The sequence below is a fragment of the Chiroxiphia lanceolata genome, chromosome 3 (genome assembly GCF_009829145.1).
Source record: "Chiroxiphia lanceolata isolate bChiLan1 chromosome 3, bChiLan1.pri, whole genome shotgun sequence".
NCBI lineage: Eukaryota > Metazoa > Chordata > Aves > Passeriformes > Pipridae > Chiroxiphia > Chiroxiphia lanceolata.
This window is the reverse complement of record NC_045639.1, coordinates 7,185,801-7,207,440: the sequence shown is the minus strand read 5'-3', so window position 1 is coordinate 7,207,440 and position 21,640 is coordinate 7,185,801. Positions and strand designations below refer to the sequence as shown.

Sequence of the window (21,640 nt, the reverse complement as noted above, 5' to 3'; positions counted from 1 at the left end):
CCCTTTCAATAGCACTCACTAAGGCTATTGTTCACCAAGTGGATAAAGCCTAAGATAGGCCTTTAAGGAGCTGGGCACAAACCTGCTTCTTGGCTCTGGGCCTCAGTTTCATCGGTGTTTTGCTTCTCCGCTGTGCCATCACCACCTATTGAGAAAAACACATAAAAATTATTTATGATACATCTTTTCATTGGTAACAGCAGCAGCAATATTAATTGTGTCCAATTCAGCACAAACTGCTAATTTACAGCAAGGCGCTGTGATAAAAGAGGAGAGATGTAAAGGTAAACTGAAAACACCTGCCAACAGGACCAGTTCCATTTAAACCAGGCATGTTTTCATATTTTAGGATGAAGATTATAGATTTTATCTCAATAGGCTCACTGAAAATAATGATACCAAATAAAGGGATGCTTCCCTAAACACTCTCTGCAATAAATGAAATTGTTACTTGAACTTCATGTATGTATTTTATAAAGAGTTTTTTCCTAGGATTATTTTCCTCCAGTAACATTTCCCCAGGATCCTTGAAGTGGCTGTGTTTCTGACTTGCAAAACTCCCATGAATGCCTATGGAAGGTAAGAATCACCTGAACTGAATTTTAAAGCAAAAGCCACAATGCCACTTAAAGTATAAAAATGCATCACAAACAACTGTAAAGAAGAGAGCAAATCAAACCAAAGTAAGATTGCTAGGACTGAATGCATTTTTCCCCTTTTTACATTCACATTAATTCCCAATTTTCTCCCCTACTTTGCATTCATTATCCATTTTCTACCCTCCAGTTGCCTTTTGGAAGGTAGGTAGCAAACAGCGAATTACCACCAAGAACAGTAATACCCTGGGCAATGTCTATGGCTCTCTTAACCTTTGCTTGCCCTGGTGAGAAATATATTAGGAATTCTGTATTTTCAACGATGGAGAAGGCTCTTTTAGCTTCATAATAATATGAGAGGCTGCAGTGCAGCATGCGGGATCGAATGCGATGGCCACGCTCCCTCCTTTCCAGCACCACGAGAACAGCTGAGTACCAGCCTTAATGAGGCATTTGAAAAACTGACTGCTGAGCATATACAGTGGGAGAAAGGAAATTCATTCCCAGGCCTGGAAATAGCTTGATAATGATATACATATTTTTTTGCTGTGATCTTTGGTGGCTCCTGGGTTTTTGTGATTAGAGCTTCTCTAAAGTGACACTGCTAAAGTTCCTCACCTCACTTTTACTTAGCACATGGAACCTGGTGAAGGGAACAGCAGTGGTCCAAATGCGATTAGGTGGATGGAAGGGAAACAGAGGGAGCAGATAGCACAGACTGGCACATGTACATCTGCTGGCACGCCGCATCCAGCTCCTATTTAAAGGCTGAGCTATGATGCTTTCCCTCTTTCCAGCAGGCAATTCATCCTGCTATCCACCAGATGGGACTAGTGGAGAAGTATTTCCAAGGTTGACCCTGCACAGAGCTGCTCCCAGGAGGAGAGGAGATGGAGCAGGAGTTTGACACCCCTTGCCTGAGATGAGGGAGGTGGGCAGGGTGCGGCTGATGGCCATCAGTGAGGACTCAGGCCTCCTGCCCCCCTGGTAACTCTGTCCTGATTCTAACCAGCCTTAATGGGTGACTTGCTAGAGTGATTTCTTAGCATATTAGTGAGCTCTAACCTGTAAAAAATTGCATTACATGGATGACCAAAATGGCTTGATAAAACCTGCTGGGTTTTTCCTTCCCCCAGTTGTAATCAAAAAGTATTACTTTCAAAGCAGTGTTCTGCCTGTCCACACACAATAGGAGGACCACATGCAAAATAGAAATTTAGCTGTACTAGAAGATAAACTTTTTTCTCCCCCTCCCCTTTTCTCTTAAAATACAGGCTTGGCACTCTGCATCCTATGTAGCCATCAGTTCTTAAATAAGAAAAAAACCCCTTTTCATCACCAAGATGAGTTTCAAAGGGATAAAGTCACCTACTTCAGGAGCTACAGAAAGAAAAAGTATATTCAAGACAATTCTATAAAACAACAGTGCAGCAGCACTGGAAAAATCTTTACCAGTAGGTCAGACCCAAGGAGTTTATTGCATCACTGTGAAATGAGCAGCGCCAAAGCATAAAGGATTTAATTATGGTCAAGTGCAACATGTTGCACTCTGCGCAGAAAGACTTTACATTCAGAAAAAGCAGGTCAGGCATAAATGGTAACTACTGATATATCACTGAAAATCATTTCAGCCATTACCTTACTGCATTCACAATGCAAAGCTCCATTTCCAGATGATACTTGTTTCTACATCCATTATAACAAGTATGACTATAGCCACGAGTTATTTGACTAAAACCAGGTATTTCAAGAGTTCATTTATGTTTATTGCAAAGGGACTATATCTCTTGTTTAAATCACTTACTCAGAGCAAACTTTAACTACGAGAGAAAGTTTAAGTGATCATCTGGTTCAGCAGACTATCAGATAAACCATGTTTTTTCAATCCTAAATCTATTATTTCACTGGACATTCACTGTTTAAAGCTGGTCTAATAGAACAAAAATTACAGGATTCTCAACATGTTTTCTGTCTAACACTTTATTTTGTCCCTTTAGAGAGAAAAATGTAAAAGACTTTAAGCAGGAACTTCACCACTTCACCTCTTGTACTCTGACCCACTGACTGACTGGATCGTGACATGAAAATTCATCTCGATCGGCATACTGAAAGTACGTGCTGTGCCTATCAAGTGACTTTGACAGAAATACAGAGAAGGGAACGCTAAAAAATGAAGAGTGGACAAGTGATGCTCAAGTAAATGACTTGCAGAAGGAAGGGTTAAACTCTGCTTGGCCTGGAAAATCTCTTTATCTCAGGAGAAAGGGAGAAAGTAGAGCACGAATACACCAATAAGAAAGCAAACTATAGGGTGGGGAAGTGACTAATCCCAAAGCCTCTGACAAACAGTTTTTTCCACTTTTAAAAAACTCTTCTAATGAGTGTCTTCTATTGATGAAGAGTCTTTCTGTAATTATTGCTCTCCATTGGAGCTTGGTGCAGAGCAAATGGAAAGTCTTTAAGAAGCACATGCTTAAGGCAAAGAGATGGAAATATATTTTACAAGAGTAGCAAGCCAATTTTTCTACCATATTTTTACTCACCCCTGGCTCTCCTTTTCTCTAGGCAGAAAAGCCAGAGCCAGTGCATTTCCCTTAAGTCTTCCCCATGACATTATTTATAACAAAAATGCCTTTTCCACTGGATGGCTTCTACAGTATCTGCCATCCTTCTCTTTCTACTACTGCAGCAATTGGTGATTGCATTTCCTTTAGGTGAAATCTGTCCTCACGATATCTGCTTTTCTATTATACTGGTAATTGAACAGCAATCTGTCACTCACTCCAAAGGAGATACAGGAAGTGGCGAATGACATGTCATGTCATTTTAGGCCACCAAATGTAAATGATTTTGAGCCACATCACAAGACAAACGGGAACATCTGTTTCTTTTCCCTTGGCATGACAGTCAGTTGAAAAAAAAGCAGGAGATTGAGAATTACAGTAGCACCACACAAACAAAATCAGACACTCAAATATATCTACTCCTGACCATACATTTTGCTTTCTCTTGCCAAGCTGACTATTGCCTGTTAGGTTCTTCCTCTCTCCCCTGGGTATTTTCTTTGAGATCATCAAGAAAATCCATGCCCCTCCCCCAAATGATATATTTGATAGAAAAGAGGCTAAACAGGGATCAATCAGCACACTCAGCAAGCTGGCAAAGCGAGTAGCATTTCTAATTCAGCCTGAAAAGTGGATTCTCCGAGAGTGCCTGCCCACTTTCTGTAACAAAGAGGCATTTAGCATGCACATTAAGGTGCCAGATGCAGTAGCAGCCCCCAAATGAAGCAGATAATATGATAAATAATAAGTTAGCAGTCAGATGGGAGAGGGCTGGGACGAGATCTCCATGAAAGGACAGGGGACAAACTCTCAGAGCAGGTATTCCTCCATTTTCTCTCCAACAGCCTGGAGGCATGTGGCTTTTTACATCTTCTTGTGACAAACATGGAAAGTCAAAAATATTAATAGCCTGCTGGCCTCTTGGCTCTTCCCATTTCGGAGCTGAGTAAGTGCTGGGTTTGCTCATACATCTACTCCTCCTCAGCAGCACCTTTCCTCACAAGCAACTGGCGACACACTTAGAGCCAAGGCTAAAGTCAGTATCTCAAAAATTGGTGCAAAAAGACATTTTTTTGGAAGAAAACAGAATTGTAGATAACGTACTTTTCATTTAAAAGAAGAAATTCTGCATAATCAGTACAAACCAGTCTATTTTTACCCTTCCAGCACAGAATCATACAATATCCTGATTTGGAAGGGATCTACAAGGATAATTGAGTCTAATTTCTGAACATAAATGTTATTAATAATAAAACTGTTTTCACTACTGAGAAAGCTGTACTTATATCATCCATAGGGTGTCACCAATCAGAGTAAGGTTTCTTCAAATGTCCTTCTCCTTCCCAGAGTAGAAATAAAAGTGACAGAGGGCCACCACCTCAGGTTCACATCTTTATCTGTGCAGGCACCACATCCTGGAACACCAGGTTTGATCCTGCTACATCCCTGCATTGCTCTGCCATACAAGTCTGGGAGCATCCTCTGGTTCTCTGGGTGGCCAGCAACCGTGGCATCTCTCTATTGGTTTGGTCTGTGCTTCTTTCTTCTATGACAAATGCAAACACAGACCAAGATCTGTCAAAGGTGCCAGTTTTGATTTATCTTTTTTACAGCACGAAAATATTGCCATGGTAATCATACTAATGACATGAAGTTCCTTCTTGTACAAGAGGGAAACTAATTAATGAGAAAATTAAAAATATAGGCCTTGATCTTACAGCTGTTACATTCTGCACACAAGTAGATAGGCTGGCATCAGTGAAACTCCTAAAATGTGAGAAGAAAGCACGCATGTATCCATATAGAAACTCAAGATTATATAGCCTGCAACCATTTTCAAACTGTTCCAGTGGCAAAATGATATCAGACATAAACCAAGAAGCACATACACACAAAGGCCATTATTGCAGAACTACAAACACATTAAAATGAATCATTAGGGTGGTGGCCTGAGGTTACTGAACACTTTCAGTTTGCATTTTAATTTCTTTTAATTAAATTATGATTTAGGTCAGTTTTAATCACTACTTGTATATAACCCCTCTGGGGTAAATTTTAAGAAGGGTTAGTAACGAGTTATCTGCGGTAATTGTTTAATGGAGTTATGAGACTTCTTCCCTCTCCGCTGCTTCAACAATTCACCTCATTGCAGACGCAGCCCTGTGAGTGCACCCAGCCCAGCAAAGCTGTCAGCCCAATAAATAACAGGGGTCCATTTCCATGCAGCATTTTGCCCAGGAGTGTGGGAAAAGAATGACAAAACTGCAGCTTGAGTGGATTATTTCAGAAGTTAAAAATAGCACTTTTGTATTTCACCTATTTAATGTCCTGAGAAATACAGGAGTGTCAGCTAAAGCCCCACTGAAGTCACCAGGTATGTTCCCCTTGCCTCACTCCTCTGTTGGTCACACACTAGGTAAGTAACTTGGCTTTGCTATGCCTCTCCTGGCTAAGGAAGAACAGGGGAGAACAGCTACAGCACAAATGAGGTGCTTCGAAGACAGCAGCACTCTGAATTGCCCCAACTCACTTCATACCTACACTGGTGGGAACGCTGTGTTTGGCTTTTCACTGGGTGCAATTCTCCATCGACTCGGGTTGTGCAGCACGGGTGCCAGGGAGGGGACATTAAACGTTTTATTGCCAAGGATGCTGACCACTGCTATTTCTGTGACTGTTTAAAACATTATGAAGGCACACATCTCCTGGAAGCTCGAACTGACCAACATAACCAGAATATGGATGGACATCACACCCTAGATATCACAGCCCATGCAGAGGACAAAGATAGAACTGGCATTTTGATGGAAAAAAATACACACACTGCTGCAAAGGTATTATCACTGTTATTATAGTGTATAAAAGGAGACAGAAATCACTTATGTGAGTTGATGCATGCTCAAGAGCAGTGTGGAGGAGCCCTGACTCCTGGCCCTACAGTTAGTCCTATCCAAGAGACAGAGAAAGAAAGGGACCCCATGCGTGAAGGTCACAATACAATCACAAATTCTGTCATTACTATATCAATTTACTCTTTTTTCTTTCCTGGTATGCCTAAGGACTGACTAACTGCACACCACAAAGGACAGCCACACAGCTTCTTTCCCAAGCTGTCAAAATAAAACATGAGACCTATTACAATTTTTCACAAATTGAGGAAACAGACAGAGAAGCCACAGAGGAGAATACACTCATTAAAAACAGCATAAAATGCAAACAAAACCACGGACTATTTTGCATCAGTGTTTCAGAATGAAGGGACCAGCCCTGTCGTCTCCTGCACTGGACCTGAACAATTTTGATGGTTCACTGTTATTCACATCATGCTTAGAAATGAGCAATGAATTCCTTGACAGATGAGGCCCCTGCAGGTACGCCGGTGTGTGTCACCGTGCAGAATTCTCCTCTGACAACATTGCATTAGTCACTTTAGTAACTTAGTATTTTTCACCTTAGCTCATCTCAGGACGAAGAAAATCTACTCCGGAGCATTCAGGGCAAAACCAGGAATTGCAACTGTTTGCCTGGTGTGGTTACACAGATGTACATTAGGTCACTAAAACAAACCCAAATGAGTAAATGGCCAACACAACAGGACTGCACATCACCTGCGGAGGCCAAAATGAGCTGTGTTTCCCAAGTCATCTTGTGTAGCCACTGCACGGTAATTTAATGGAACAGCAGAAGCCACTTCAGTGATGAAAGATTCTTCTAAGAAGTGTTTGCTCAGAGAGCAAATACAACTCAAAATACAGATAACATCCTGTTTTACCCCTGGCTAAGTAGAAGGTGATCACCCAATATTCTGAAAGCTGTAATCAGTCAAGACAGATTGTGGACTTCAAAACAGAAGTGAAAAGAGAAGCTATCAACCACAGTGGATGGGGGTTAATAGCCACCCTTTAAATATAACCCATCTGCATTAAGGTGAAATGTTTCACAGGCATGTTTGATACACATGCTTCCCAGGGAACTTCTTCTGTAGTACTTTATCTTCATTTAACATTTTATTTAAGGATTAGGTCTAGTGGCAAAAAGAAGACAGCAACTTCTAAGCCATCTTAATAAGAAGGAGCACTTTTAAGGCTGAATAAGTGACTGTGTGTTTTTTGAAGTATAATTACGTGTCTTGACGTTCATTTTTAGTAGATTATCAGTGGAGCAGAAATTCACTGAAGAATGACTGCCCTGTGGGATGCAAAGAAGGAGTATAGCTACAATTTATCAAATGATAAAGGCCTGTTTGCTATTAACTGCAGAACATTTTAAAACTAATCAGAAGTCAAAGCTAGTTAATATTAATTCATACCTTAAAGAGAGAAACAATCAGGCCTGCACAGTGTTGGAAGGGCCTAAGAGAAGATGCTTTGTACCTCCCTGTGTAATGGCAGCCCAGAGCAGCTGCTGTACACATCCCCTCAGCCCCAGAAAGGATGGAGCCCACATCAGCAGAGTGCAGCATAAGCCAAGTGCTGTGGACTCTGGTGGTGGGTGCATACACTATATCTCTCCCCGTGAAGCTAGGGAGTGAGCAGCACAGCTGCAAAATTCATGGTATATAAAGGAGAAGCAGGAGATTAACTTCTGTTAATCTCACAATTAAAGGACTAAGCCTGAGTCTTACACACTGAGTTTTATTTTCTATTCCCAAAACTATGTGCTTTTTATCATTGCATGAAAACATTTTTGGGAGAAGGGATGAGGAGCCAGGGTGTCTCCCTCTCAGTGAGCATCCTACTGAATGGCTCTGACCTGCTGGACCAATGAGTTGTCAAGATCAGATGCCATTTCATTTCACCTCATTTCTGCTGTGTACTCCAATCACCAGACTGACATCTCTCATGGACAGAGTATCCACCAAGTCATGCAGGTGCCTGCTGGTGAGCCTGGACTCCTGACACTGCCAAGCAACATTTCAGACATGTGATGTTACCCTTGAAAGACAAGAGCACAAAGTGTGATGACCCCATCAGGCGAAGGAACCAACTCTATCAGTTCTCTTAAAGGTGATTTGTGTTCATTTTGACCTTCCTGGCGTGGCTTATCCATCAAACTTTTCTCCTTCCCACCAAGTGAATGGAAAGCAGATAAAATTCATCCTGGATGAACAACTAAAACAGTCCAGCTCCTCACACAGACGCTGAGCCTCAGCACAGGTGATCATGGGAGACCAATGGCCTATCAATCTATCAGGAGGAATCTGAGCATTCATCTGGGGAGTAGCATATGAGAAAAGCTGGAGCAAGACAACTTGCAGAGCTCTAGGTCTGTCTTCACATCCCTTGAAGGAGGGCAAGGAGGGTCCTGACCTCAAGAGGGACAGAAACAGCTTTTGCTGCTTGGATTGATAATTTTTCTGCCAGAGGAGGAGAAGATCAGGCATTTGTGCTGCTGTTACCAGATGTATTACTCATCTTTGACACAATATTGACCCCCACAGACCATGGTGGGAATGGATTGGGCAGCTCTTGGGCAGGCTCCACGTAATATCTGAGAAATCCCATAAAGAAGGAAAGGGTAAACAGTTTTGCTTATCCCACTATTGGGAAAATCTATTGCACACCCCATGCTGTTCATTATGTATGGGAAGATGTGTGGGGTGGTAGGTAAGAGAAACAAGGAGCATTTTAAATTTTTGTTTTGTTAGGCAAAAAGGTAAAAATGGTTTGCTTTTGTTTGGTGACAACAAATAGGATAAGAATGAGAGACCTGTGGCATTTGTGCCAACTTGTGGCCACTACGCTGTGACAAGCACTGCCATTTTGTCTATGTAACTATTTTAGGATTGTGTTACGGAGCTACTGAAGTCAGATGTGCTCGGTTTTGTTTAGTGCCAAACACATCTTGCTCACCTGAGACTTTAAAATCACTCAATCATTGAATACACTTGACTGAGGGAAAGGTAAAATTATCTCTGGCTGCTTTTACTCTCTCAGGATGCAGGAAAGGGGAGGGAGGAAAAAAAAAAAAGAAAATCACACTGCATGTTTGCACATGTCAAACCCGAAACACTGCAGGGAACCTGGGAGTAAAGGATGTTTCTCCAAGTATCCAGTCTATCCATTTCCCCAGATAGTATCCCTATAATGAAAAACTACCAAATACAGCCATTGACATGAGAATCTGCTGTGCAGTTAACACTTGCTTTTCTCTATCAACAGTCTGGAGGCAGAGAGCAATCTATCTAATAGCATAATAACAGACACCATTAATACTTTAGAGGTTCAATATAAAATTGCTTTCATTAGCATGTCAAGTGTTTATTTTAGCTTACTGCAAAACAAGCTCCTTTCATACAGCCACTTACTCAACTTTCCTTGATTGCAAAGAGGGTAATAATGAAGGAACCTACTTTCCCTGATCTTCTGTGAAGGTTTGTACACGCACTGAAAAGATATTGCTCTATTACCTCTAGCCAATGAACCAGCCTGGTATGCTGGAGAAAAATATTACAGCAGAAATATTACTGTGGAATAGGTTTTAGAGACTGCCACGAGGGCAGGCATGAGGCTGGTAAAATTGCAAGTTGTATTCCCACCTTCAGTCTAAAAGGACACTGACAACCAAGCAGAGGAAAATACACTGAGCTCTGCCCATGCCTCAGCGTATATTTGTTAAATATTGTATTGGTAGTCATGTTACCAAGGGGAAAATAATATCTTATGTTAAATGTAAGTATCTTCGGACTTGCTTCTATTGCTAAAAGCTATGGGTTGGGTTTTTGTGGGCTTTTTTGTTTTGTTGGTTGTTTTTTTGTTTACTGTGGTTTTTTTGATTTTGTGATTTTTGTGGGGGTTTTTCTTCTTTTTTTTTTTTTTTTTTTTAAACTTAGGGTACCTAAAGCATGTGAACTATCCCAAAGCCCAAACACACTGAACCATAAAGCACTTCAGTTTTACTGTGAGGGAAATTCAACCAAGTTGACCTCAGGAAGAGTTTGGCTTTACTGTGTTTTATTCAAGACTGTTTATATGCACTAGCTTTTCAGTAATTCTTTTTATGTTTAAAATAAAATAAAAAAAGAGAACAAGGTGGCTTTTTGGAAGTGAAGACAAACTCCTACCTAAACAAAATTACTCAGACACGTAATTGTGGTTCATGTCACATAGTTGGAGTTTTCATAATCTCCAAGGATCCCCATTAAAAGTTCTTTTAATTACTCAAACCCAACAGCTAATAATTAGACCAGGAGGAACTAAATCCTCTTCTCAGACAAATGTGTGCAAATCCCATTTACTTCAATGGAAATGGCTCACAGGTGTGATACATTAGACTCTAGCCACTCAGCAACTTTATAGGAATTCAGTGTCTGCAGCCCAACTGCTTGTCTCCTCTTCCAGAGCCACAGAAATCCAATCCAGGTTTTTCCCCAGGCCCCTCAGCAAACACTTTAATTACCTATATTTCCCACATCACAACAACTCTCAAGTCTAAATTTAGACTTTCAATCCTAAACATTACAGGTCCAGTTCCTGCCTAAGGAGACGATGGTTCTGTCACCAGCTAGATTAAATCCTGCAGCAGTGATTATGTTTTACAGACCTCAATTCTGCATCAGCAAAATCTACTGTATGGCATCAAATTCAAGGAGTTCCTGCATTTTACAGCTCGAGGATAATGCAATCATTCCCTTGCCATACTATTTACTTCGCCCTTCCAATGCATTTATTTGTGCTTCATAAAGTGAACTGTAAGTCACCAGGAAACATAGACAGGCACAGGAAAATAGGAAACTGTATCTAGTGAGCCACAGAAATAGTGAAACAGCATAAGCAAATTTTCAAATGGAAGGAAAACCTCACAGTTTTGCAAAACCTCTTCCTGTTGTTTTGGGTTTTGGGTTTTTTTTTAAAGACACTGATACAATGAAAAGTTTTAGCCACGCTCCATGTAAGAATATATCATAAAACTATTATTGTTTTGCCTGTTCAGGAATATTGAAAGCGACAACACGATCCCACCCGCTGGTTAGCCTGCATACAAATGGACATGTGGTTTGTCATCGCTGAATTCTCTAATCCAAACATAAAATTGGTATTTTAATATGATCTAGGTTCAGTGCAGCATGAAAGGAAAGACACCCAGGCGGGATGAAATTTCTTGGGTCCCCCACACCTTCCAGGCGATGACAGCTATTGCTTTAAGTACTTGCTATTAACAACTAGTCACAATGTTAGTGACAGGATGTTACTAGCAGTTACTTAAAGTGATAGATGTTAACATTTTTCTGTTCTTTATGACTCACACTATACCCCAGTCAGAATATTTTAGGAGCTCAACACACGGCGCTAGGTCAAAATGCTGAAGATTGTGGAGCCACTGGTTGAGGTGCAGAATGAGATGTGTCATTTGAGGAACATTAGGTCAAAGAGGATCCATGATAAGAAACTGTCATGGATTAAACATTAAGGTTCATCCTTTTAACTGTTGCACAGAAGGGGAATTTCTTCAGCACCGGGGAGTTTCGCTCTTCCACATATCTGAGAGCCACGTGAAACTGCGCACTCCGAATGTAAGTCTTTGATGTTAACATCTTTTAACAACTCTACCAATGAGATACAGATTTAGAAAAGATACTTTGATCCAATTTTAGAACAACACAGATCACATTTACCTCTGTACACATGGACAAGCTGCTCTGTGAAGACTCAAGTGCAGGAAGTACTTTTAGAGGAACAACACAATAGGCATAATCTGACCATGGATAGATGTACTACACTGCATAAGGTCTAGAGAAATAAACACTACATGAAGGAAAAGGATACAGCAAAAATTTCTTGTAGAAAACGAAGGTTGTGTTTTGCAGCAGCTACCAACTTAACCAACCAGACTATGACCCAAGCCCTGCACTACATGCACTACATTTGGTTTTATTAATTACATAAAGTCAGAACAGGTTAGAGATAAACCACCAGCAATTTATCAAGATGTATCAGCAGTCCCACCACATAAAAATAGCATTTATAACTGTGAATCTTCCTTTGGATGAAATATACTTCAGAAGACTTATAATCTTATGATCTAGGTCAAAAAGAACTTTCCAAGTATGTGCAAACAGCATCATTAACCAAAAGTTTTCCAGTTCTTTCCTAAGAATTCAAAGTAAACTTTTCCAAATGTAAAACTGATTAATAGCTCTGAAAAACTGTCAGACCACCTACCTTCAGCATCATCCTGCAGATCCTCAGGCTGCTCCGCTTTGCTCTTTGTGGGAGATGGAGTTTGGCCTTTTTGTTCCAATCCTTATTTGAACATAAAAAATTACAAATTTATGTATATTACTTTTGAAACTGTTTTATTTTATCAAAAATTATCCTGTGTGATACCACAACTATAAGTACATTTTATCTCAGCGCTCCATTCAGTACCCAATGCCTATCTTTCTTTATTAAAATTAATTACTGCATCATTTGTTATAAAAGTCATAATAGGTATCTTTCAGCTTGGACTGGACTTTCACATGACAGCAGTGAAGAAAGCTCACACTGAAATAACATACTCCTTCACAAGCTATTAAAAGAAATAATAAAAAAATAATGTTGTAATTCCTAGTTCTAGACATAGTATATATTCTACTGCATTATGGAACCATGGAGAAATAATCTGAACAAAATGATTTTTCCCTCTCAGCTCAATTCTCCATTCACAGTTGTAACACAGTAACAAATGCATATTGACTGAAATTAGTAATGAAATGAAAGGTAGGGAAGCAAGTTTGATAGTGAAGTTAAGGAAATTAAAGCTTTACAAGATAGAAATGTTATGGCTGAAAAAATCCATTCCAACCAGTAAGTAACGTGAAGATGGACGAAAAGGAGTAAAGCAAGTAACTGAGGCACAGTCAAGTGTGAGATCTCCCTTATTTGTAGGAACTGAAGTTCACAGTGTTTAATATCAGGTGATTAAACTTTAAAAACTATGAACTTTTTCTACAACATTTTCAAAATATCCTGTCATCTTAACATAAAGGATGAAATTACTATTTGTTTTCTATGATACACCTTGAGGCAGAAACTGGTAGCACAGAAAGCCTGTTAGTAAAAAGAGAGGCCAAGCTCGAAATTAGGCATAAAGGGTATTCATAAATTAAGACGTTTAACGAAAGCAGGTTCCCTAATTAAAACATTCTTCAAACATCATTGCTTAACAACGAAAGCAGTGACTGGCAGACAATTAAAACTCAATTCATTGCACCTACTGAATGTATTCAACCGCGACGGGAAAATGACTTTCTGTCATCAGACTTTCTGTTAAACCTTCTGATTCGTTGTGGTCAAAAGAAAACATAGTTTTGTGCATGATGCAAAGAAACCTTGACCACTCGTAACTGGGAAATTTAGAAAGAAGTGACCTCACTTGATTCACCCTTATTGCCTCACCATGAAAAAATGAGAATTATGGTATTACTTCAAACTGATTGGCTAATTAATAACTGGGAAAAAACTATCTACATGTATATTATATATTGCTTAAGTGTTCTGAAAACTCCCAGGGTCTCTTCTGCTGTCACACATAGCCCACTCAATGATCTATTCTTTATGTTGGAGTTTCTTAAGAGATATTTTGGCAACCAGATACCTCATAAAGAACTCTGCTCTGCTAAGAGTGGTAGATTCTCCCCTTTTATATTCTACCCTTCCACAGTTACATATATCTAGAACCAAAGTGCTGAAAGTTTCAAACCAGGAAGTATGAAAGTAGTAAGTGAGGATGTGGAAAGGGAACTTGCAGGGCCAAGGGGTAGTTGGACTCTACTGTTGGTAGGTAATCCTTGTGGGTCCTTTCCAAATGAGGGTATTCTATGATTCCGTGAACATTGTGTTCATTCAAGAGACAGAAAACAGAGTGAATCATTGGCTTTGCATGGAGCCCAGGGAAGAAAGAAATATCATCCTGCCTGCCCTCCTGAGAAACTGGTTATTCTGTACTTATGCTCAAAAAACCCAGAAGAACTACAGATTGGGAAGGTGGCAGGGTAGCTCAAAATGTCAATAAAAATTCCAAAATGGGGATCTGGATGTGAGTAATTAAATTCCATCTCACTTGCTTAATTTTAAGTACTGAGTATTATGCAAAAAAAAAAAGAAAAAAAAAACAATGAAAGACCAAAATGAACATTGGTCTTACAAATTTCTATTAGAATGGAATTTCTCTTTCTTTCTAGAACTCCATACAGCTCATGGTATGAATTTACCCTTAGCAATTGGTAAATAAAGCCAGTTACTGTAGAGGTTTGGCTTGGTACCAGGTGGTAGAATGTTCCTCACAGCACCTAATATAGGACGTGTCATGTGTCATGTCATCATGTTTGCTCATCTAAATTTGAAATTCAAACACAATATTTTGAGGAAAACAAGGCTTTTCAAGTGCTAAGAGGAATTTCTTTCTGGAGTGGTGATAATGTAAGAGTAACCACCAGAAATACCGTAGGGAAAAATACAGGCAAAAGCTGCCAAATAAAGACACGCTTTGTCAACCCTTTAAGGGGGTTCCTCAGGAGCAATGCTGATAGAGGCCAACAAGAATTTCAATACAAAAGAGAGATCCTGTAAATAACCGGACTTGTAAAGACTGATTCCTGCCAACACTCTCTTTTAAAAAATAACTTGAGTATTTATAGTGGACCATACCAACATAAGGCTTCTTTGGTTCCAATGCCACTCTGAACTTTCTGCTACATTCTCTCTTTTGGTTGAGAATGGTTCACACCAGGGGACTGAATCAATAGAAATGCTTCAATCAACACTTGCCCCTCTAGTGATGAATTTTATCATCCAACCAATCTGTGAAGCTTCCTCCAGTCCCACATGTCAAATGTCAATCAAGTTTAAGTGCGAATGTCCAGCCTGGTCAGTCAGGACTATCTGAATACATCAGATAATGTAACCAACATCTTAATTGACAGTACAAAGAAGGAGAGGGAGGAGGGCATGCATTCAGAGAAGTCAGAACTGTTACTATCTCAAAAGAAATGATCTTTTTGCACTCTATAAAGAACCTTCAAAATGCTCACAAAAGGATGTAAAGGCAGCATCCCAGAAGAACAAGATTTCAATCACAATTTCGCTTCTTTTTTGCAGAAATCCCTCATTCCAGAGACAGAAAAGGACTTGTGTGGGTTTCAAAATAAAATCTTTTTATCATGCTCAAAATACAACTCTTAACCCTTTCAGCTCTCCAATTGTATGTATGTCCTTCATAACAGTTAGCCAAATATTACAGCATTTTGTCTGTAAATTTCTGATTAAAAAGAGCACATCTAGACAGGTGTCTGAACTGATCATATTAAAAGCTTTTCTAATTGTGATCACTTGTGCAAAAAGGTTTCTGAGCTCTACCACTGGGAGAAACGTTTCTTCTTTATAGGATAATTCAGAGTGTCAACAAGTCACTTAAGTCTCACAGTCTGTCTGCAAGTAACCTATTCCCAAAATCCCTCACAACTTGCAAATTTGCCTGGTTGCAAGTGATTGCTATTTTCATCTCAGGAAAATGGAGATTATTCCTCCAAAAAACAATATCCAGGTGTAAGAGTGTGCACACAGTGGAACAAATAAAGAAATTCTGTATTTATACAGCCTGATTATAGCAGGGCTTTCCTCATTAGTGTGAATGAGATCCTTCCTCTTGCTGTTCTAGCTGGCTGTGGCTTGTAAGTAATCATAGGTGGCTAATTAGGATGGTCAGGATAGAAACAGGATAACCAGCAGGGCATTTATTAGGAACAACTATTTGATGGGAAATGACAGTAGTGTGGCAACAGACATACAGCTGAGGTCAAAAGGTTTGTGGTACCTGGCAGAGAGTGAAGCTGAACAGGCTGAGGAAGAATACAGATTGGGAACTGAAACTCTTTCCTGCATGTTTATTTTTTCATTAATCCCTTTTTTTAAAAGTAAGAGAATTAACTTATGTCAGTGCATAATAATGTGATACTATTGTGTAAGAAACTCCTAAGTAGCACATGCTTCTGTAATTTCCCCATGCAGTCCATAATTCTGGCAGTATTAGGGTTTATTTCACACACTTCTGGGCATGGATATGTGGATCTATGGGTATAAAAGCAAAGTCCTTCAGAAGTTAAAGTTTAGAATAATCTCCTCTTAATAGAGCTTTAAACATTAAAGCATTGTGACTCTGCAGTGTTAAATCACTGAAGATAAAGGTAGACAAGATTACTGGGTCATCTGGTCCTTCTCTTGGCTTATGCAGGAAATCATTTACAAAAGAAAGTTGAGATGCAGAACTGCACAGGTTTGTACCCACTATTACTCTATCTGTCCTTTTGACTCAAACCATTCTAACAGCAACTGCATGACATATGATAAGATTAGAGTACTTCGAATTAAATGGTGCCATTAAGTCAGCAGCTGCTCCAAGACACAGCATCCAGAATAACAGACTGATGGGTTAAAATCCCATGAGCCAAATGCCATTAAAAGAGTGGTGTTGAGTGTGTATATTTAAAGAGACTGGATTATTTTCATTTTTAAATGTTTGTCTTATTCTAGTATGTCCAATATATGCAGTGACGTTATGTGATTAACTTGCTAAAATGATCGTTTGTGGTTGTTGATTTGATAGCATTAATGTAGATATTAATGGATATTATCTGGCAGCTGTAATTGAGATATTCCCTTATTTATTTTTAAGAGGAATCATAGAAAGAAAGGTCTTTCTGTGTGTACTGAGATATTTGCACTTCAGGGTGGTAGAAACATAAGACAGATTACTTTCATAATGCATCTATCACTCAATAATACTCATATTTGGTCATCTGTTATTCCTTACTCCCAGTTAATTCTCTTTTCCTAAGGCTTAATCTGGTGTGCACTGAAGCCAGTGGACCTATTCCCACTGACTTCAGCTGTCACCAAACCAGGATCAGGTTTTTTTCCTCTAATTCTTGAAACCAGGTTTAAACTAGGACTGATTCTGTAACCTCCACCTCATCATCCAACTGCATTCTCCAAAGGGTTTGTGACCCTGTGTTTCTCCATGATTTCTCTTGGTTTAATGTTGGCCCTCAGAAACAGCCAGCCAAAAGGAAGTTGGAGGCACTGGAATTTAGGTAAGATTTAGAAGATTTCAATCTCTGACAAAGGTCCTACACATGCATGTACTCTGCAACATGCGCTCTCCAGGAATCGAATATTTCTTTTTCACCATAAGCACAAGAATTGGAGAAAAGGCCTCAAAGCAGATTGGATATGGGCAGCTCAAAAAATCAGGGTCATCAGTATTGGTGCCAACTGCTGACTCCATCTGCTGCAGTCATGACCCATGAAGTCAAGTGGAATGAAGAATGATTATTCAATTAATATCTTGGTGACTAGAAGTTACTACTCTATTTTCCCCTTTGAACATTAAAAAGCAGATATCCTTCAAACTGGTAAAAATCTGAGTATAAAAATGAGAAGTCCCCTCAGTGCAGAAATTATGTATATATTTATAGTTCCAGTAAACACATCCTACAATCATTAAAAAGGCCATACAGAAATAGGTCAAAATGGAACAACTTTTGTATATCTGCAACACTACTGGAGCAGATATACAGAAGATACTTATTTTTAGCCATGTAGGCATTGATTGCTGACAGCCAAGGCACTGATTACCAAAATATAACCAACTGATAAAGAACTAATCAAGGATGTGCTGACAAAGCTCACAGCAGACCTGTGAGGACAGTTTTGATCTCATCTATCTCACACACACAAAGAAAGAGACAGGTAGAGAAATATCTTCCTCAAATGACTTAATTCAGTGGTAATTTCCCAGAGTGGCTATGTAGTTTTACCTAAATTAATGAAGCTGTGAAAGACACAAGGCAAAAAAGAAGAGACTGGCTATTAGTGGAATTGTAACTTCTTTTTAATTCTAATTTAAAATGCTTTTTAAAAAAAGTCTCCACCAATGTAATTTGCATAATCTCCATAAAAACAAGAAGGCAAAAATGCAAAATAAATTCACTTATAAAAGTATACATGCCATGATAACTATAAAAAATGTATTTGGAAATGTTAGATGAATGCTGAACACTTAACTGTAGGATTATCTTTGGCAAATGTTTGCTGTATAAGGACGGCCTTTATTTTTCTACTTTTATATATGTACGTACAACTATATCAATTACACTAATTGTATTAAAATTTCTAAAAGTTCCTATCCAGTAATCTTGACACCAAAAAGTAATTATAATTATATATAATAAAATCAACAGGCCCGAACAGCCATAAAAGAATGTGCTAATCCATCAGCATAACACATATCTATCCATGTATATCCATGTTTTCACATCTATGCATACGCACCATTCTTCAAGTCTTTCTAATTTCTAAGCTAATTACCTGGTTGCATAAATCATCATAATCCATTTGTCTTTAGGACAATCTTGCCAATTTAAGCAGCCAGCACACTGCTTCAAAAGCTTTTACCTCTGTTTTCTGGCTGGTGTATCTCTGCCTTTCTCCACGTGGTTCTCCTTTCTGATCCCATATTTTTTCATAAAGAGAACTGGATGTTCCTGCACAGTTACTGGACTACAATGGGATCAGCGTCACAGAGACCTAGGGGGATGGTGCACATGCCTGGTGCTGTCAAGGATGGGTACTAGCTGGTTTGGGAGGAGAGGCAGAGGAGCATGCTGCACATAAAAGGAGGTCTTTCAGTCCTCGGAAATCCATATGGAACAGGAGATGTTCACTGAGAAGCTCTCGGTGAGGTCAGCAGGGAAAGTAACACAGTGTGCTGTGGTGGAAGCCTGTTACAAAAAACCTGATCAAGAAGATTAAGTGGATGAAGCTCTCTAGAAAAAACTAGCAGAAGTCTTCTGAAAAGAAGTTTTTGTCCTCATGGCAGTTACCTAATCCTCTGTCCTTTCCTTTTCCTGTTCCTTGGCCCTTTCTTCCCCTTATACATGACAGCCATTTCCATTTCAAGTCTCTCTGCATCCACAAACCCTAAACACTGACACTTGTTTTATACAGCAAACTAGAAGGATGAGGAAAAAATTCTCTGAAATATTGTCCAACCAAGTTCAACGTATTTAAGAGTTCGTGGGAGAATTTTGCTACTGTTTCCATTGCAAACTAATCATGACCACTAATCAGAATGGCAAATGACTCAAGAATTGCTCTATTCACACCTTCTTACAGACAAAGAAACTGAAGAATTGTAATTATTTCCCATTCATGTTCAAACTAGACATTGATAAAAAGCAACCCAGATGCTCATAACAGATGATGACATTAAAAAGGTAGTCTCAGCCAGTCTTATCATGGACTATTTACTCTCAGGGATGGTTTACTCTAATTTTGTGCTAAAAATTAGAGATGACGGTTATAACATTGGCCATAGATGATCAGCATCTCAACCAAGGCAATTAGTTTCCAGATTTTTTTCAGTTTGGTTTATGCTTTGGAGAATGGATATATTTTAGCATAAAATATTCTTTACTGACCTGTCTCTTCACTCAGCTCAGTCCCTTCTTCATCAGCATCATCTGTCAAAAAAAATGGAAAGAAAATGGTCACTAAGAATACCAGCAAACATCTAGAATGAAATATTCCATGTTTCAAATTGCCCATATCTTAGTTCGCCTGCTCCCATTTAACATTTTGCAGTGAAATCTGGAGGTGGATGGGAAAAGGAGGGTCTTACACTAGACTGGTTACTACCAGATACAGGAAATGCAGGGAATAAAGACAAGGAATAAAATTCTGCATAATTTACAGAATTCTGAAAATAAGACACGCACAAAATGAAATTGCATTCCCTTTCCTAGCAGAGTTTTTTGTTTCCTTGACAAGTTTCAGTTTGCTTTGTTTCCTTAGAACAACTGGCTACGCTAAGAAGAGGACTAACTTGCCAGAAGTCATACCATATCATGAATTACTATAAATTTGCCAGACAGGACTTTGGTTTAAGACCAAAATGATTCTGTGAAGACCAAACTTGGGCTAGCCAGGAACAGAGCACTTGTAATCATTAAGCTGACAGATAAAGAAGGCAGATTCCTTTTGCAAAAAACTTGCATCCTGGTAACAAAATAATTTCTTACCACAAGTTGTTTTGCCGAGGGAAAAAAAAATTATTAGCTTTAGTTAACATCTTGGTAATTCAGTGTTCCAGAGCCTTAATCATCTAATGGAGAGCTTACTGATCAAAGAAGTTTATGTCAACTATGTTCTTGATCATATAGACTCCATTTATGTTCTTCGAATAGAGCTGGTGGGGGACTTTTTTATTGAGGGAATGCTTTAAACTGACAGCGGGCAGGTTTAAATTAGATTTAACTTAGATATTAGGAAGAAATTCTTCCCTGTGAGGGTGGTGAGGCACTGGCACAGGTTGCCCAGAGAAGCTGTGGCTGCCCCATCCCTGGAAGTGTTCGAGACCAGGTTGGATGGAGCTCTGAGCAACCTGGTCTAGTGGAAGGTGTCCCCGCCCATAGCAGGGGGTTGGAACCAGATGGTCTTTAATTTCCCTTTCAACCCGAACCATTTTGCCTCTATGCTTTGGGCATGTGCAAATTGTGCAGCAAGCCTACAATTTGTGTCTAAATCTTAACATCTTTCAAACTTGCACATGTGCATGTTATGACCCACCACCATTTGAACCAAAGGGAGCTTTGCAATATTATGAGCAATGGTAATGGAAACTAACAGCAGTATTTAGGTCCTGATTTACACCATAAACTCTGCTGAGATCCAAATGCTGTGACAAAGGCTAGGAGGACTAAACTTTGCTTTCATCGTGATTTAGAGCCTGAAACTTTTAGTATGAGAATAAAACAACTGGTTAATAACAGAGACCTCCTCTGGGAATTACGTTCTCTATAAGCATTAGAATCTTGAGTGTGAGAATTTTCATGGATGTTTTTGAATCTACAGTAGATGGATCTGCATCTATCCTTCTCCCTCTTCTGTCTCATTCCAACTCATGATCTGGAGGGCTGAGCTTCCAGATGCCACTAAATGACATAAATTATATTTCTCTTGAATACACTTTAGTCTGGCCCAAAGGATCAGGACTGAAAAAAGTCACTGCACACCTTACCTCCTTTTTCCTTATTCTGCAAACAACTGTTTTGGAGGTGAAAAAGGCACACAGGCCTCTACTGCACAAATGTAAATTTGTACACAGAAACCTTAAGGAATTTTGACAAGTAATTTTTAAGATAAGAAAATGAAAGCTCTTGTTAAAGCCCATAGGAATTCTGCCATTGACTTCAACGGAGCCAGGATTTTCAACTGGAGTTCTGACATTCTTCAGCAAACCACTCAGAAAACATTTGGTTAACATAGAGATTATTAATTATTCAGTTTCCAATAACATGTTCTTTCCATGGAAGCGTTTATAATGAAACCAGCATGACAAAATTTCAAATTAATCTAAGACTTGACATTAAATCAGCAGAATATAATATCTTAACATACATATATCACCTGGTCTTCCGTGGAAGTTCTTAATTATAGTTCT

General features: G+C 39.2%; 1 protein-coding gene across 3 annotated transcripts in view; it reads right to left on the bottom strand.

The window, feature by feature from the left end:
* The window catches only part of MACROD2 (mono-ADP ribosylhydrolase 2), an 848,490-nt gene that overhangs the window by 55,943 nt on the left and 770,907 nt on the right, over positions 1–21,640 (bottom strand). For 2 of the 3 annotated variants that reach the window (XM_032684589.1, XM_032684588.1), the window contains exons 10-12: positions 19,620–19,661; positions 12,322–12,402; positions 83–148 (exon numbers count right to left, since the gene is read on the bottom strand). In XM_032684589.1, the coding sequence (XP_032540480.1) occupies positions 83–148; positions 12,322–12,402; positions 19,620–19,661 (189 nt within the window). The remainder of the gene's footprint in view (positions 1–82; positions 149–12,321; positions 12,403–19,619; positions 19,662–21,640) is intronic. The other variant, XM_032684590.1, reaches the window with a different exon arrangement.